General features: G+C 38.2%; 2 protein-coding genes and 1 long non-coding RNA gene across 3 annotated transcripts in view; 1 reads left to right on the top strand and 2 right to left on the bottom strand.

Annotated features, from left to right (window-relative positions):
* LOC5565665 (tensin-3) overlaps positions 1-18842 on the top strand; it is a 210529-nt gene that overhangs the window by 139774 nt on the left and 51913 nt on the right. The gene's annotated exons all lie outside the window — the stretch shown is intronic.
* On the bottom strand, positions 221-846 carry LOC110675639. The gene is made up of 2 exons (XR_002499671.1): positions 337-846; positions 221-275 (listed from the first exon to the last, which is right to left on the bottom strand). It is a non-coding gene; the product is annotated as an uncharacterized LOC110675639 (long non-coding RNA).
* On the bottom strand, positions 15856-16973 carry LOC5565664. Its single transcript, XM_001649962.2, has 2 exons — positions 16453-16973; positions 15856-16394 (listed from the first exon to the last, which is right to left on the bottom strand). Exons 1-2 carry the CDS (start codon positions 16774-16776, stop codon positions 15939-15941), a joined length of 780 nt encoding a protein of 259 aa, XP_001650012.1. The 5' UTR covers positions 16777-16973; the 3' UTR covers positions 15856-15938.

The raw sequence follows: 18842 nt of genomic DNA, 5'->3' as shown, positions 1-18842 counted from the left end.
CCGCTCATCTGACTTACCTGAGTTACCTTGGGGATGTAAAAAATCTTTGATTTTGGATGACACAGGCTTGAATGTTTCGGAAAGTTCAAGCAAGACAGTTTGTTTTCGGGACGGGAGTTTTAAGTGGCGTATTTTTCTTCAATATTAGTGAAGGATCGACTGGAACTTGATAATTGAAGGAATTTTGGCTTGCAGTCTTTAATCCTTAATTAAAACAGTGTTTTTCTACTGTCCGACGTTTCGGCAACTGTATTTTGCCTTCTTCAATGGGAAAACTGAAAATTTGTTGTTACATAATAGATAGTTTACATAGTTCTTGTCTTGTGCTGTACTTACTAGTAATCTGTTTATCGTCAATAATGTCTGTCATGCATCGATTGATGTAGTTGTGGATGGCGTTGGTTATCATGCAGAGGGTTCTATCTTGTACTCTTTTATCTGGATGTAGCTTTAGTATGGACTCTGTTTCAGCCATTAGGTGGTACATGGGAGTGTCTGTAAACGACTTGTATGGCAAAGCAAATTTAGGACTCAGGCTGAGAATCATCTTTACATCATTCGGTATGCTGATTTCAGTCGCGTTGAAGATGGCTTGTGGATTACTGGACGGTGTTTGCGGGGTGTTTCTGATTCCGACTTGTTTCCGTAGGTTGCGAAGTTTTCGGGACGTTTGGCATACTTTCTGGTTGAATATTCGGTGATATGCGATTTCTTGGGTAAACAAGAACGAGTTGTGCGTGTTTTGGTCAGTTCTTTGGATGACTTGTTGTTTTCCGGACAATAATTCCAGAATAACATCCAGAAATTTGCGTACTACCAGCTGATAAAGGCAACCGTACTGTAATTATGAAGTTACAAGACTACGAAGCAAAAAATGGAATCACTACTCTGTGATACCAACACATACAAACCGCTAAAAAGAGACCCCACATCCGTACACCAAACCACCAACAACATAATTGTAAAACGTCTACAAGACCTCCAGCTGATCGACTACCGTACTGCCGCTACCCTCAAAACCACCACCGCCACCTGTCCACGCATCTACGGACAGCCTAAGGCACATAAACCCAACCTCCTACTCCGACCCGTTGTCCCTGGAATGACAAGCCCTAGTTACCACCTATCTAAGTACGTATGTTCCATACTACAATCAGCCATAGATGCCGAACACAACGTAAAAGACTCTAATAGTTTCTGTACGTACATCAACACGATAGAAATTCCCCCTGGTTTTGTAATGGTGTCTTTTGATGTGGTATCACTCTTCACTAACATTCCACGGGAACTAGTAAGACGTGATATCATAAACAACTGGGACAGAATCCAACCCAATACTTCGATATGTTTGGATCTGTTCTTAGAAGTAGTGGAATTCTGCATGTCATCTAGCTACTTCGTTTTTCGAAACAAGTACTACGAACAAATCTCTGGAGCTACCATGGGGAATCCTTTATCCCCTGTATTAGCTGACTTGGTCATGGGAACACTCATCACGAATGTCATGCTTAAAATAGGAAAGTACATCAAAGTCCTGAAGAAGTATGTACACTCTTAAAAATAATGAAAATTACTCTGGACGTAATTCTGGTTATGACTGAATGACACTTGATGTAAGTGATGGAACGACACAAAAACGTGTCCTTGAAGACGTATTGAACAAAAAATGTAATTTTACATGTTAAAGGACACGAATATGACGGTACTGTGATCGACATTTCACGAATCAGACACTAACGTATTGGAAATTGAACACAAATTCACGTCATTCGGCTCGCTTCTTTTATGTGCATCCCAAAAGACGTAAATCACATTATTTTTTGGTACTGTGTAGATGACCTCTTCCTCATCGTACAAGCTGACCGACTACATGAAGTACTACAAGTTTTCAACTCATACCACAACAGTATACAGTTCACATACGAAGAAGAGTCTGATGGCAAGATCCCCTATCTCGACTTGACTATCCTCCGACAACCCGACAACACGATAAAAACTCAATGGTATATCAAACCAATTGCCTCCGGCCGGATGCTAAATTTCCACTCGATGCATCCCATGAACCAAAAGCTCAACGTAGTACACAACTTCATCCATCGTGTCTACTCACTGTCCACCAACCTGACCGACGTTGAAAAACAAGAAATAGTAAAAACAAACCTACTGATGAACGATTACCCCACAAGCCTAATCAACAGATGTCTAGCCCGAGCAAACAGCACCCAGCGAAATGATACCGTCACCTCTACGGAATACAGCAACATTGAAACCGTATACAGATCATTACCGTACATCGCAACACTAACACCCAGAATCATCAAACTAATAAAAAAGAACTACCCCGACATATCCGTAACAGCAAGAAACAGTAACCTGTACACACGCATCAAAGATCCCTTGCCAATGAACCACCGACACAACGTAGTATACCGTCTGCAGTGCAAAGACTGCGATGGCACCTACACAGGAATGACGAGTAATCTCCTGAAAACAAGAATGTGTGGTCATCAAAGTGACCAAAACAAACTTGAGAGACTACTCACAACTGGACACTCATACGCAGATGAAACAGTGACCGCTCTCAGGGAGAAAACAGCCCTCATCGCTCATTGTATTGACTATGAACATAGATTTGATCTCACCAATCCAACAATAATAGACGAAACACACAAGAAAAGTACATTACCATTCTTAGAGATGATCTGGATACACAACGAAGAAACAAATGTAAACAAACGAACAGATACAGAAGGACTCAACACAAATTACACCGAAATTATAAATAAAATACATACACAGTCACAACACAAAAATAGACATAGGCAAACTAACAAAACCCCTCAGTAAACAGAACAGAGTGCACCTAGAACCAACAGTGATAGACCAAAATTAGTGAAATTTATTCAATGACACGTTAGTACAATAATTATTTTGTTATATTATATTCATATTTTAAACCATTCCTTAACAAAACAGTGATACGAATACGACAGATTGACGGACATATGTTAAGACAGACATTATTGACGATAAACAGATTACTAGTAAGTACAGCACAAGACAAGAACTATGTAAACTATCTATTATGTAACAACAAATTTTCAGTTTTCCCATTGAAGAAGGCAAAATACAGTTGCCGAAACGTCGGACAGTAGAAAAACACTGTTTTAATTAAGGATTAAAGACTGCAAGCCAAAATTCCTTCAAGTATTTTTCTTCTTTATCCATGATTAGCATCATCGACCATAGTTGACTCCTAGATCTTTTCCTTCCTCACTTATCAACACCCTGTAGCACGTAACATACGGCTAAAGGTTTTCGGTCTCCTGTATCGTTCCCTGGCTCAAAAAACAGACGGCTTTAGCGCCACCTCAGAAGAGGACCGTCTGTTATGTTTGCCCGGCCAAAAAACCCAACCTCAGGGCGAGTTTGTTTTATAAGAGTTCAAATAGCAATTTAGGAAACGATACATAAAACTCAAAAGGTATAGTGGATCGAGATTTCTCAGTTATAGAGGTCGCCTTAAGCGATTCTCAAAAAATAGTTGATGCTGACCGTCGTTCTACCGACACAAAAAGACACCACTCACGAGTATCATCACTGTAAGAACTCACTAATTCAAATTTCCCTGTCCGCTTCAGACACGTGAGTGGAGATACTGATTTCCCAAATAGTCTATCCTGGCGTACAAAAAACAGAAATAGAAACAGGTAGAACGACGCGAAACGTGAGAAATCTCGAAGACCAAAAAAACTGTTACAGGGAAAGCACTAACATATTACAAAAATACATAATTTGATTGAGAACAGCAAAAACATTTAGAAATTTATTCAAATTTGATAACCTAGGTTTTCATTCATGACATGTTCCTTTCTTCTACTTCCTAGCTTTCCTAATCTGATTCTATCGACATTTATCGATCATCTTCTTCTTTCCGAGCTCGGTTAGTTGTGTGGAATTTTAACGCATGCGCATGGTTAGTTTATCTTCGGTATTTACTCACGGACCCTTTTAGAAGCTGCGATGAAGGCCGCCGGCAAAGCAGAAGTGCCGGACGAAGAATGCGACGGCAAAGCAGGATTCCGGATTTAGCATATCGATGGTGGTGGTATTGCGGCTACCACTCCAAATACGGCAACGAACTGCGGCTATTGGATTTCCTCTTGATGAAATGTCGCACGCCGGAAATCACATGCGTCGGTGACGGATGACGCAGTTGACGACGGTGGGGATCGTTGGGGGCTTCACACGGAGCCTGTCCACGAGGTAATAGAAATGGTGGTGGCCGCTCTGTCGGAACGGGAACAAACCGTTCCGGCTTTCCCCTCAAAACGGGACTTTTGAAGGCTGAAGCGTGGGGTCGAGAGCAGCGTTTAGTGAGTAGAGACGGTGTGCCGAGCTTGGGCCGTTGATCGCTAGACTCAGATCCTGGATAAAAAGCCGTCGAGCGGCTTTTCTTATTCACAAACGCAAACACAAACGAGCTTGACCGCACGTAACCTTTGAACTTTGGCTAACAAACTTTACTATACAATTTAAACACACCGCGATACTAAAAATTATTCACGCGCTCCCGCCTCTTCCACGGTCCAGGTCAAAATGCACGAGTAGAAATTCTGAAAGTCTTAAGATAAGATCTTCGTGGACGGAAATACGTAAAATTACCGAAGTTATTTTACGACCTTTTCAAACGACGATACTCATCAACTACGAATGAGAACCGATTGAAGCGCTATCTCTTTCGCTACCATTCCATCTGAATGACCTGTATCATTCCGTCTATTTTTGGACTCCGATCTATTTATTACGATCGTAAACGTTCGGGCTTGAACTTTGAACCTTAGGCTTATTCGTGTATCGTGGTGTAGTGTGTAAGGCGACAGGGAAATTTATTTGATATAGTACTGGTAGAAGGTGACTTGTATGCAAGTTTTATATGCGGTTTTGGAAAGGTGCATTTCATTTTGAACTGTTTTATTGAATTTGTTAATTTTGACAATGAAATAATATTAAATGAAAAATAAATTAACACGAATAATAAATTAACATTGAAGAACATGAAAAAAAACCTTATAATTATATAACAATTTATGTACTTCTATGTTTATATTGAATGAATCTTAAAATAATATTTACAATAAAGTGACCATGCTACAACCCTTGTCATGTTGATGGGGGAGATGCAGAGATGTTCTCGATCTCTAGAAGAAACAATCATTACACATTAACATTTCTTTCCCATCCCAACTGACTATGAGGACTTGGCCAGCGCCGTTATTGATTAATAATATGAGATTTGCTAAAATGTGCACTTCGAGAATAAACAGAAAGTCTCATTCATTTGGATCGAACCACAATTCTTACCAGTTCCGATCAATCACGGAGCAGCAACCACTGACATGTACAGCCAATCTATGCTATGCTATGCTTACTGACACAGCCTTTTTCACTGTCATACATAAAAGATTTCATGTCATCTGTAGGGGATTAGGTACACAAAAAACTTCGTCTTGAAGAACAATCTTTTTACTCAATACCAGCAACTTGTAATAGCCAAGCTGTTGTGATACCAGAAAGAAGATTCTACAGAGCATTCATTTTTTTTTCTCGGGAAATTCTAAATTTGCCTTCAAGGTATAGTACTAAGGAATTGCCCAGAATATCAAAAATTGAAACATAGGAGAATATGTCAAAGTTAATTGATAATAATTAAAAAAAAAGCATGCTTCACATATTGAAGTAGTGTAAGACTATGTTAATTATAATGGTTAGGCATTACATGTTGTTTGTAATTGAATTAGATAAACAAAAGAAAGTTGTTAGTCTCAATTTTTGAGTGAGAAACAATTATTTTCCCATATCCCTATTCAATTAGACCGTGATCCAAGATAATTCCCATAGGTAGTAGCTCACATGTCCTTTCAACAACCCACACCCCGGTAGGGACTATCCGGTTCACCTATCATCACCCTCTTCGCTAATGGCTTTGTTCCGGTGTTGACGGCCAGCAGAATAGTGCCTTGATTGTGGCAAGCGGCACTTCCCGGAGAAGATTGCTACGGCCCACGTAGTGCATCTGGAGCCTGGCCAAGACTGAATATCCCTTGGACAGAGGAGGCACAACACACTGTGGTTTTGTTTTTCAAAAAGCTGGCAAAACCCAGTTTCCAATCAAAGTTTATCAAAGGTCAAACTTTTACCTACATTATCAGATAGTTAAAAATACATTCAAGAATTTTAAACAGAAAATGTGCATCTAATGTTGGGAAGCTAAATATCTGCACATGTCCAAAAACCTCAAAACTCGACTGTTGACAAAATCTTTACTAAAGTCACTGAAAATAAGACAAGATTCCCTTTGCCTAAGTTCGAGAGCCTCAAAGTTTATGTAAAATAACAATTTAGTTAGAATCTTGTTCTATGAAAACTGAAACATGGTGACTATGCCTAAATTAAAAGCCTTAATCCTAAATCATGTTCCCTAACTGTAAGAGACGAACCAGCTCAGGGCTGAAAGTTTCTATAATAAAGCAATAATAAAAAAATAAAATGTTCCCTAGCACTTTTTGTGGAGACCTTTCTTAGTCGAGTGGTTGGAGTCCACGGCTACAAAGCAAAGCCATGCTGAAGGTGTCTGGGTTCGATTCCCGGTCGGTCCAGGATCTATTCGTAATGCAAATTTCTTTGACTTCCCTGGCCATTGAGTATCATTGTACCTGCCACATGATATACGAATGTGAAAATGACAACTTTGGCAAAGAAATCTCTCAATTAATAACTGTGGAAGTGCTCATAAGAACACATAGCTGAGAAACAAATTCAGCCCCATCAACTAACCTGCCTCTGTTGCCATGAAATTTCAAATCTAGACCACGGTGCAGCACAGCGATTGCTTGTGAGGGAGTGATATATTGCAACTGGAATCCCATCGCCTTCGCCGCCTATTGGGGCAGTTATAGTTGGTTGCAATCTCAAATCACTTTAGAGTCGGTAGCTCTTATGCTTACAGGTGAGGGTCGTTTCTGTTAACTTCTTGTTGCTATCCTCAATAGAATTGGCTTTACTTCCACAAATACAAACCCTCACCGTACCTTTCGTCGTTGGGTAAATTTATTACCGAAGACGTGCTAGTAGCTGATTGTGCTGTTTCCGTCTACACGATTGTGGCGATTCACATACACACATTCAGGCATTTCGAAATGACTTTGTTTGGTGTAATCTAGATAGAACCCACATGGAGGGTTTTACTAACGGAGACTGCACAGTGACACCACCCATAGGCCAAAAGTCAAAAAAATATGTTATCTTATTTTTCCACATCCAAACCATTTCTTCGATTAAATGAAATCTTAAAGCAGAAAATTACTAGTCGTTTCGTATTGTCCGTTGTCAAATGCTAGTAATTATTCAGTCTGTGCAACATTTGCTGAAGACGATGTAGATAATCTTTTAAAAGTCGTGAATGATGAATTAAATTTTCCTGTATATAAATATATAGAATAATCACATGATTTCCGCATTGTGTTCATTGGTTTCGAAAACAAAAGAAAATTGAAGAATTCGAAAAATTATGTATTATTGTTGTACCTCCCCAACTCAATGGCCTTCTTAATATCGAGTTGTGGCTGTATTTGTAAAGAACATTTGTCCCAAATTTTAAATTAAAGCGTTACGTAATAATAGTCAAATAATAATTAATTTAGTGACTTCTTATATTGTTTTCCATCAGGTATTGTATAAAATGATTATATGACCGCTTCGTAGAACAAGTGGAACCACTGTGTGCAATGTATCCGATCCGTTGGGGTTCGGCCTAGTTTTCAATTTGCACCCACTTTAAGTGCACGTCCAAAGACACTAAATCCTCCGTCTGTCCTCCCTCTGAATGGATGTCCCCCATAACGCATTGCTCAACATGTGGCCTTCAACCCGACAACTATGTCATTTCGAAATGTCCCGAACAGTTGCAGGAAACAAACGTGCTCCAAGGAGAGTTCACTTGAAAAATTTTAATTTCAACTGGACTGTGGCTTAGTGGAACAATTGCCTCCACAGAGGATTATCTTCGCAAAGCACTGTCCACTTGTCAGTTGTCATAGAATCGGAAGGATAGAAACGAAATCGGGACACGATCGGTTTGAGGGAAATTGAAAACACATCCGAGGAGCAAACGCTTACGGTGATTAATTGAAACCGATAGCTACATCTGTCTTTTGGCGTGACAGCCGGAGGCGATGGATGGTGGTAGATGCTGCTTTTATCATGGGACCGATGCTCTTTTGACCCAATAAGCAGAAGAGCTTTGCCGTTTGGCTGATGGCCACATAGATGACCAAAACATCCGCCATGTGCAACTGAAATTGATCCATTTCTAATGAGCAATTCGACAGCATAACTGGAAAAAATATTTGAGTGTGATCAAAGGGCAAAACAATGCTACTGACGACATAAGTTAAGTCAAACTTCATACCAATAAGTCTGAAAACCATTTTTTTATTGAATTTCAGGAGCAAATTCAAGGAACCTTAGCAAAATATTTGAAAATCATTGATCTATCAAATTTTTACCTAATTTTCGATCGAATCATCTTATTGTATTTGTTGTTACATTTATGGACAAGAAAAAATGTAAACCTGTAAAAGGCATATTTTTGTCCAACATATCATAATTCTTCTGAAACTATTCAAATTGCCCATGTTAAGTGTGAAACCTATATCTAAGTAAATGAAAACCAAATTTAGTACTATATCATTTATTTTCACTAGAATTTGTTTATTTCATCAGATACGCGGATTTCGATCTCAACTATAAGAGTGACGAGCTCACCAAGAGCGAAAAGCCACTCAAATAAAGACAAAAAATAATAATCAAACTGTAAGGCCGTCTTCAGTGCCCGTCGTTCTGGTTAGTCGCGCTGAGTCCTGCTAGCTCTGCTCAGATAAAACATAAATAAAAACTTCCAACCAGTACCAACGCTCTGGAGTAAATTGACCTTAATTCGCATAGACTTTAGAAGAATCAGCCGCACATTGAAGCCCAAGCCAAGAACGAAATAAAGACCTCCATGTTCCTTGCAGTTGCCCAAATTTTAAAGGCACATAAGGTAATGAGTTTTATATCCTGCAAAAAAATAAATAAATAGTATGTTAGTCAGTCCACAGTCCAGGAAGTCTCCTCTTTTGCGCTTACGGCAGCCAGTATTTATAGCTCAGAAATACTGTAGGCACGAACATGTAAAATGTACCAGAGTCATAAGGATTATCACTTGAGATAGGTAGATATGACAATGAGAAATCTGGAATGCCGTGAAAAGCGTACTGCGATCTGTCAAACTTGGTATCAAGGGACCAAATGCGGCACTAGAAGTGGTACCTATTCTGAACCCGACTTCTATGTCTCTATTCGTCTCTGCCCAAGCTGTATCAACGCCCTGGAGTAATTCGAGCTTATGTCATCGAGAACGCCTTTAGGACATCAATTGACAATTCCAAGCTATATCATCGCCCTGGAGTAATTTAATCTGATCCTATTTATGTCAAGTGAATTTTAACGTCCTGTATGACATCAACAGGATTTGTCTAGATGCATCAACATCTGGAGCAATTTTACCTTGCCTAATGAAGAGCAATTGCATATTAACCTCTCTTAGGACATCAATTGAAAATTACAAGCTGTATAAACGTCATAAAGTTATTTTAACTTATCTTATTCAAAATAGGAGTATTGAACGCAATGTTTGACATCAATTGAAATTTTCAAGATGTATAAACGCTCTGTAGTAATTTGACCCTGTCTCACTTTGAACAGCTTCAGCTTTACGCCCTTTAGAGCATAAATAAAAACTACCAGCAGTATAAAAGTCCTGGAGTAATTCTAACTTGTCTCATGTAGATCAGCTGATGCCCTGAAGTAATTCTACTTTATCCTATTTAGAACAGGGGTATCTCAACGCCTCAGTGGAAATTGGCTAACTATACCAACGCCTGGGTGTAATTTGACCTCTTGTCGCGCACAACAGGTGCATCGTCACGCCATTTAAGACATAAAATGAAAAATTCCAAGTTGTATCAACCCCCTGGAATAATGTTACCTTGGCTCATATACATCGGCTACATCTCAACGCCCTATAGGGCATCAATTGATAGCTGTATCAACGTCCTGAGCATCTTAATGCCCTGTTATACATTAACATAAATTGTCAAGATTTATCAACGACCTGAAGTAATTTGTCATTGTTTCATGTAGAACAGGATCTTATCAGCGCTTTAGGACATTATTAGGAAATTCCATGCTTTATGGAAGCTCTAGAGTAAGTCAATTGTATCCTAAATCAAACAAGGCGTTAAGATGCATCTGAAATCTTGTATGACAGCAATAGAAATAGTCAAGTTGTATCAACGCCCTGAAGTAACCTAACAATGTATCATGTAGAACAGCATCTTACCCCCTTAAGGACATCAATTGAAAAAACCAAGTTGTATCAGCGCCCTGAAGTAATTTGACTTTGTTCCACATAGATCCTGACGAGATCAGGAACATTTGTACGCCCTGTAGAAAATCAATCGAAATTTCCAAGGTGCATCATGCTCCTTTTTTCAATTTGACATACCTAGTTCGAATTTTTTTTCATGCAGTTTAAAAGTTCAATTAATGATTTACACAGTATAAAACTGAAGTTTTTTTATTTTATTTTATTTGTCATCAAATAAATAAAATAATTTTAAAAACTTCGTATCGTATACCAAGTGGATCATTTGGCGCAAATTTTTACCGCTTACCCCACGGTACCTTAATTCTAAATTATGATGTTTTTTGAATTTGTTTATCGGCATATCGGTCTATTTTGCTCAAAGTAAGAGGGAGCATGGAGAAGAAAGCAATGAATACTAGATGGATAGGTACCGTAAGGGAACGGCGAGAGAAATTGGATTAGATGTTGAAGAGGGCATACCATATGAAACAGTATTACTTGAAACGTCACTTCCTTGAGGCTAACGTCCCCTATGGGAACGGCTTGGGTGTGTTTTGAGAATGACACTACCAAGACAGCAAAAAAGAAAGGAGGTTTCAAGCGCCCTAATACTGTAGTTATTGTCCACTTTTCGTTGTTTCTCAGCTGGATGCCATTGAATTTTGTGTTTCTGGTTTTATAAGCCTGTGGTATTCGTTTGCTTCACTATATTTTCTTAATGCTAAATATGGAGAAATCACATACTCACTTGATTTGATTCGATAGCGATGAATAAAAGTACAGTTTTTCCACCTGACTTCAAGATTAAGTTAAGAATCTTAAGGCATATGGGTTTGAAATATTTGATGCTCATTAGTGCCACTATTCCGTACTAATCAGGTATGGTAATCATTGCTCTTGCTCACCAGTCAGCTATTCGATCTGCATCCTGAGATATATGAGTTTATAATTTTGATGCTCCTACCGGCAAAATGTGAAACCAACTGAACAAGCAATTTGTAGCCTTTGAACAAATGAACAACTTTGATGAAGACACTAGTCTTCTAATATAACTGAAACTTGAGATTTATGAGTTTGTAATATTTGAAGTTCATCAGCGCCTGCTAGTGGCAGTTTTTTGAGTAAGCAGATATGCAACGTATAGCCCTTGATTCAATGGGTCACCTTTCTGAACTTATCAGTCTTCCAAATTTGCAGTATCTTGAGATCAATTAAATCTCATAACTAATATTTGAGCACCATCTTCTTCTTTCTGGCGTTACGTCCCAACTGGGACGAAGCCTGCTTCTCAGCTTAGTGTTCTTATGAGCACTTCCACAGTTATTAGCTGAGAGCTTTCTATGCCAATTGACGATTTTTGCATGTGTATATCGTGTGGCAGGTACGAAGATACTCTATGCCCTGGGAATTCGAGAAAATTTCCAACCCGAAAAGATCTTCGACCGGTGGGATTCGAACCCACAACCCTCAGCTTGGTCTTGCTGAATAGCTGCGCGTTTACCGCTACGGCTATCTGGGCCCCATTATAAGATTGAGCACCATATAGTAACATTTTCTGAGCTAGAGCCGTCACACGGTGAAATTTCCAACTAACCACTGTATACTATAGTAGCCCTGTCCCAGTTGCAATTTTTTTCTGAAGGCAGTACTGTTGCAGTAGAGTTGCAGATTTTTGCTTTTTTTCACAAAAACCCCTCCTCGCAATGAGCCATCTCCCTTTGAAATTTTCTTATATTTTTCAGTAAAACTAAATTATTTTTTTGTTTCTAAAACAGCAGAGAGACCAAAAATCCATTCATATTTCGCGAAGTTGTTACGTTTTGAATTTGGGGCACAGACAACATACTATTTTCATAAAAATTAATCTATAAAATTATTTTTCAAGATAATTGATAAAAAATATCATGCCTAAATCAAAGCACTCGCTGAAACGGACCAACATTTGGAAAAAATTCTCAAATCGATTCACTTCGGGTATGCAAATTGTATACTGCCAAAAACAGTCATTTTTGACTCCTACCCACCCACCTCCTGGTAACGCATTTTGAATGAATATTTTTCTGAATTTGTATAAGATAGCCCTTCAAAGTGCTCTGGGGTCATATTGACCCCAAACTCAGAAAAAGGGTAAAAAACAGTAAAATATCTCAAAAAAATTAAAGAAAGTTTTTTTATGTGATTGATTTTATAAATAGTTTTCGCTCGCTAGTCAACTAAGTTTTTCAAGTCTTAAAAAAGAACAGCTACAAAAACTTGCTGCACAAAAAAACATCAAAATACTCGTAATTTTAATTTTAATTTACCCTCCTTTGACATCTACTCTTATTGAGTGTTGTGGGGACCAATCTGGTGTAGGGGTTAGAGCACACGCCACTCATGCCAAGAACCTGGGATTGATTGATTTACACCTGAGTGCATTCGTGTAGGATTTGAATGGTTATAAGTTTACAATTCATGTCTCATTAGGGCGGTTCAAAATTTAAAAATGTTTGAAAATCCAGTCTCCCATATGCTCCTTACCATCCTTACCATAAAAATAGTGTTCTGTGAAATTTTCAGCTTTCTAGGTGGTGATTTAATGGTGGCCCAAAGACAATGTAGGTTTATATGGAAATTACTATGGAGAAATTTTGAGATATGTTTCAAACACGCTTATACTGTAATGTAAGTACAAACTTATTATCCCATAGTAAAAACTCATTCTTCAAACCATAATAAAGCAATTTGCTAAAGAGAGAAATTCAATACGACGGATAGCAGAAGATATATTCATTATTGCTATTATTTAGCTTAAAATGGGATTATAGCCCTGCAAACATGTACAAAAATCCCTAACAAAATTAGCTCAAAAGGGATTTGTTTCTTCAGCAACATCCTTCATTAAGGTTTGAAGAATAAATTTTCAATATGGGATGATAAGTTTCTACTTACATTACAGTACTAGCGTGTTTAAAACATTTCTAAAAATTTCTCCATAGTAATTTCCATATAAACCTACGTTGTCTTTGGGCAACCTTTAAATCACCTCCTAGAAAGCTGAAAATTTCACAGAACACTATTTTTATGGTAAGGATGGTAAGGAGCATATGGGAGATTGAATTTTCAAACATTTTTGAAATTTGAATCGCCCTAATGTCTCATCATATTTGGCTATATAATTGAGTTTCGGTTAAAAATTTCCCACCCCCAAGATAGTCACTTATGACGTAAGACGTAACCCAGTGACAACAGTAAAGTTACTTATTTCGGAAGGGAAGTAAAGCCGTTGGTCCCGAGATGAACTAGCCCAGGGCTAAAAATCTCGTTAATAAAGATAGAAAAAAGAGTGTTTTAGTTGTATTTTTTTTCAACCAGCGAATCATTCCATGTAGTGGAGCCCTAACGAGCGAATCCTATGTAATAAGTGAAGGATCCCTTTGATAATATTGATTGTTTGAAAGCTTGAAAACTTCAGTACGATAATTTATGTAAACCATCGTTTGAAAAAGTTGAAACATTTGATTGTCCACGAGATAAATACGGAACTTTGTACAAATGCATGGAAAATAATTTGATGAATTAACGAGTGCATGGATAGGGTTACCATCCATCCTGATTTACAAGGACATGTTCAGTTTCTTGAGTTGAGGTTATTTTGAGCTTTCCTGATGTATTTTCACATCACAAGTTTTGTCCTGTGTTTTCCCGCTCAATGAATGTATAAGATGATTCTAATTCGATAAGCTACCATTTTATCGGAAATAGGCAAGTAGGCATTCTCTTATTTGAATGCCGTCTTTTTGGAACTCAAAGAATTATCGAATGACAGAGATTGTACGATTGTTGTCATCATTGAAGGTGTTCTCAAATACCACAATTTGCAGTTTCAATATTATCTCATGGTAAGCAAACATAGCCAAAGCTACGACTGTCTAACATGTTGCAATGCACATCATGACTAGCTATGAATTTCTAAAGAGACCCTTGACGAATGCTCCTCAGAATTATGATATCTTTACAAGATTTTTTCACAAAAACATTGAATTTTGGATTGGCTCTGAATTTTGCTCCTTCATGAATTTCTGACGAGATCCTTAGCGATGTTGATAAAAACTTAACTTATTTGTGAAAATCCTTAAGAGATTTTTTTTAGATTCTCTGTAAAATTATGAATAATGGAGTTTTGGCAGCATTTTCTTGCATCTACAATTAATTTTCGAAAAAAAATTGAGCGGATTTACATTAAGTGGTTTAGATTCCATGAAATATACATGGCTGTTTTTTTATATGCTGATTATTTTCCTAGCGAGATTTAACAGTAGAAAATATATAAAATTGTGTTCAAAATGGTTGCAGGATTGATTTGGATACATAAATTACTGTTTTAAGACCCTCAGCAAATTGTTAAAGGATTACTGTAAGTGGATTCCTCGCGAGATGTTTATGAAATTTCAAGCGCCAGTTTGACATAGAGGACTTTGTTTTTAGTAGACTTCAAACAATAACCTTGAAAAAATAGAGGTTGCTAAAGTGTAACTATGGTGATTATTTATTGTCATCAGGAAACGATTTTACAGTGTAAATTTCCTGAAGAAAACAAACTTTTCCCATGCAAATGGCCACATTGAAGTGTGCGTGCGTTAAACGTCAGCAGCCATTGTTCTTGGTCAAACCATTGATAAATTTCTGGCTAGTTAATTGTGAATTCTTAGATGCTTGCATAGTCGACACAACCCAGTATTTTCGAAAGGCTTGTAATATTCAAAAATGTTTTCTCATACCCTCTTATAAGAAATTTCACTAGATCTCTCGAAAGACACGACAAATATTTTAACAACTGAAATTGCGTTATAAAAACTAATATGTTTCCACTTTCATAGAAGAAAAATTATCTTTCATTTGTTATTATCAACAGAACACCGTCTTAAAAAAATTATCTTCTCAAATTCCGAATATTCCTTCCGAACAACACTCATCTTTGAACAGTGGTTTATGAGAAAATCACTCAAATTTATTCACAGCCCAAGTAACATTGATAGCTGTATAGCTTATTCAGCTAAAATGCCGTTTACACAGCCTCTTTTCAGCTACCAATGTTACCTGGGAGGATGATCAATTCTATAACATTATAAGTCTTCAACACCAATAATTTAAATAAAATCCAATAAATTCCAACGCCATCTCTATTACTGTGATTGCAAACAAAACTGTCTTATAAGAAAAAATATCACAAAGATGTATTTTGTTTATTTAAATGTTATTTATTTATGTTTCTATATTATTCATAAAATCTCAACAAAAGATGTTCATTTTGCAATAAACTTTTGATAAATTTCAGTGACAAAAATCAATGGATAAGTAAAAATGCAATATTTTATGTCTTGTAAACCAAGGAAAATGCCAGTAATAAAAATATCCTATATAACAAACAATTTATACTAACTTCTTCTTAAGCTAAACATCAGCCTCACTCACGCCCTGAGGTCACTCAACCAAATCTGCGAACGCAGTGTCTAAACTGTGCCTCGCACTGATCACCGTTCGCCTGGAATTCTGCCAGCTTTGGAACGTTCCGCACAATTAATTCCGCAATGGTCTCCGACTCGTTGGGGGGCTCGGAATTCTCCTCCCTGGCCAACCTTTCCTGAACCACCTGCTGCATTTTCCATATGAACGGTTTTATCTTGCATATCAGCAACCTTATACAACCGGAGTCTTCCATTGGAGTGTGTTCCAGATTTGCCAGATCTGATTGGAGAAAGTCTGTAACGTTCTCGTGCCGAATGGTGTTCAGCATGTAACCCAACTGCAGCGGAGGATTGTTCAACAACCAGTCCAGTGGGGATTCCGACTGAAGAATGGATGATTCTTCCGGTTTTGGGAATTCCGGATCGGTTTTCTGATCAACGCCTGGCTTCTTCAAGGCCCCTAGATTCGTTGCAATCTAAAACGATTCTTTTCTGAAATTGTTTGATGAATTAAGGTCGAGGCTGGATACTTACCACATGGGCCACGAAAATCAGTGCATTCATGATTAGCGCACCCAGCTTGCTTCCATCTAGTCCTATCAACTTCCATATCATTACCATCATCGAAGCGGCCTGCTGCTGCATCGGGGTATTCCTTTCCGGTTTGATGAATATACCCTGCTTGGAGAAACCCTTCGCCACCAGATCGGCTACGTCAGATATAGTCTCGATGCCCAGCAAGCTTCCCGCCATTCGGACACCGTTTTTGATGTTCTGCACAAAGTCTCCACCAACCGGATCCGGTCCCCCCGTAACCACCACTAGTAGCAACAACGTCCCCAAGTGCACTCGTTTCATTGTCGAAAGTTGGAGTCTCACTTACCGCAGTTTCCTGTGTGGATTTCGGGCTGGGGTGAAACCTGATCTAGTGCACGTTTTCAAACACAGTCCTACCACTACTCGGATGCCAGCCGAAGAAGAACTAACCCGGGTGCAGCAGGTTGGTGACAAAAACTCTTCCGGAAACCGTTTGACGGTCTTTTGAAGGGGTTGTTGATGTGAAGCAGTAGCGTAGCTAGGGGGTTAACCGCACAACGAGCTCCAGAATCAGAGGAGTTTTTATCAAATTTACTGACAAAAATAGGTTTGGAGGAATCTGGAGCTGAATGGCTTTCTTTGCCAAATGACCATTTTTGCATGTGTATATCGTGTGGCAGGTACGAAGATACTCTATGTCCTGGGAAGTTGAGAAAATTTCCTTTACGAGAAGATCCTCGACCGAAGGGATTCGATCCCGCGACCCTCAGCTCAGTCTTAGTCGGCTGTCTGGGCACCATTCCTGCGAATATGACACCCCCAAATAAAATTCAAAACCAAGCTCCGGAAACCCTAGCTACGTCACTAGTGTGAAGTGATGCTCATTTTTTTCCTCTCCAACTTTGGTTGAATACGAAGTAACATAACTCCGCAGCAGAAGCTATGCGATGTAGCGGGAATCAAAGATATGCAGGCTGGATACCGTCGCGTTTGCCCTCATGTGGAACGAACGACACCAACCGGAGAATGCACTGCAGCATGTCGTCGCCTGCGTCTTCATTTTGGCGGAACGGGAACTGAAAAAGTGACTCATGTTTGAACACAGTTTGTTTGACGATATATTCAGTGGATGAGAAAAATTCGGCATTGTATTGATAGAGTTTTTAAGCTAGCTGAGAATCATGTAAAAAACGAAATCGTTGAATTATATCTACAAGACGAATTGAGTTAAGCTTAAACTCTACTTTGTAACTATTAAAGAGAGTATATGTTGTACAAATATAAAAAAAGATATACACTTTTCTCAATCGAAAGTATTGTTTCATAAACTCTCGAATTTGATATCCTAAATGCATCCTTATGCATAGTTACAAAGCAGTCACATGGGACAGTTTTACGTCCATAGAGACGCCTACAAAGGTGTCGGCAAAACGATTTATATCTATTTTTGGAACGAGAAATTCGCAATAATCGTGTACGGCACAATATACCTATTTGGCCAACTTTATGATGTATAGACTAAGTTAGACAGATTAGCGAAATTTTGTGGCTATTTTTGGAACCAATCAATGCAATGAGTTTTCCAGCTTTTGCGTAGTGAAAATTGGTGACTCGCAAGTAACAACTATCAAACATATTAGAAACACGTTCGTAGATGACACAAAATAGTTTTTAGAAGAAAAAAGTAAGCAGAACAATAACAATAAATAATAAACAATAATGTGCAGGCAGTTGTTCAGAAAATCTACCAATATTGTAGAAAAAAAACAGTAGAGGTTATGGCACCAAAGAGTCTTCCAACAGATAAATCAATTGATATTTCCGCTTATAGAGAACACTGGCATTCCACAAAGATGAAGGTTCAACTTCAAGACAGGCTGTGTATCGACTATAAAATATCTATGGATTGTTGGTCCAATACTTACAAATCAGTGTAGTCGAAATACGGATAGCTATCAAAAACAACATAAATACGCATATCCAATAAGCAATAAGGTCGGAATTTCTTGAAAAATTTGTGTAGAATCTTTCAGAGAAGCTCCTAAATGCAATACAGAAGACATTCCATGAGTCATTGTAGTAATTCCAAGAGAAATATTTGAAAATTTTGATGGAAAAATCGTTGTCAGTGATCAGAGCCCTCCCTGAAAGCATAATGGGAGCATTTTCTAGAAGTAATTCTATGCAACACTTTAGGTTAATAACCGAAGGAATCCGTGGAAAAGTTCTCGGAAGAATCCCGAGAAATTTTCTAGACGAAATCTCGAAGGAATTCCTGAAAATTATAAAAGGAATTCTTTTAGAATTGTCGAATTAGTTTTTATGAAACTCTGAGTGTGAAACTTTGTAGAGATATGGCTGGAGAAATACTTTGAAAACTTTTCCAC

Source organism: Aedes aegypti, chromosome 2 (assembly GCF_002204515.2).
Source record: "Aedes aegypti strain LVP_AGWG chromosome 2, AaegL5.0 Primary Assembly, whole genome shotgun sequence".
Classification (NCBI taxonomy): Eukaryota; Metazoa; Arthropoda; class Insecta; order Diptera; family Culicidae; genus Aedes; species Aedes aegypti.
This window is presented reverse-complemented; position numbering and strand designations above follow the sequence as displayed.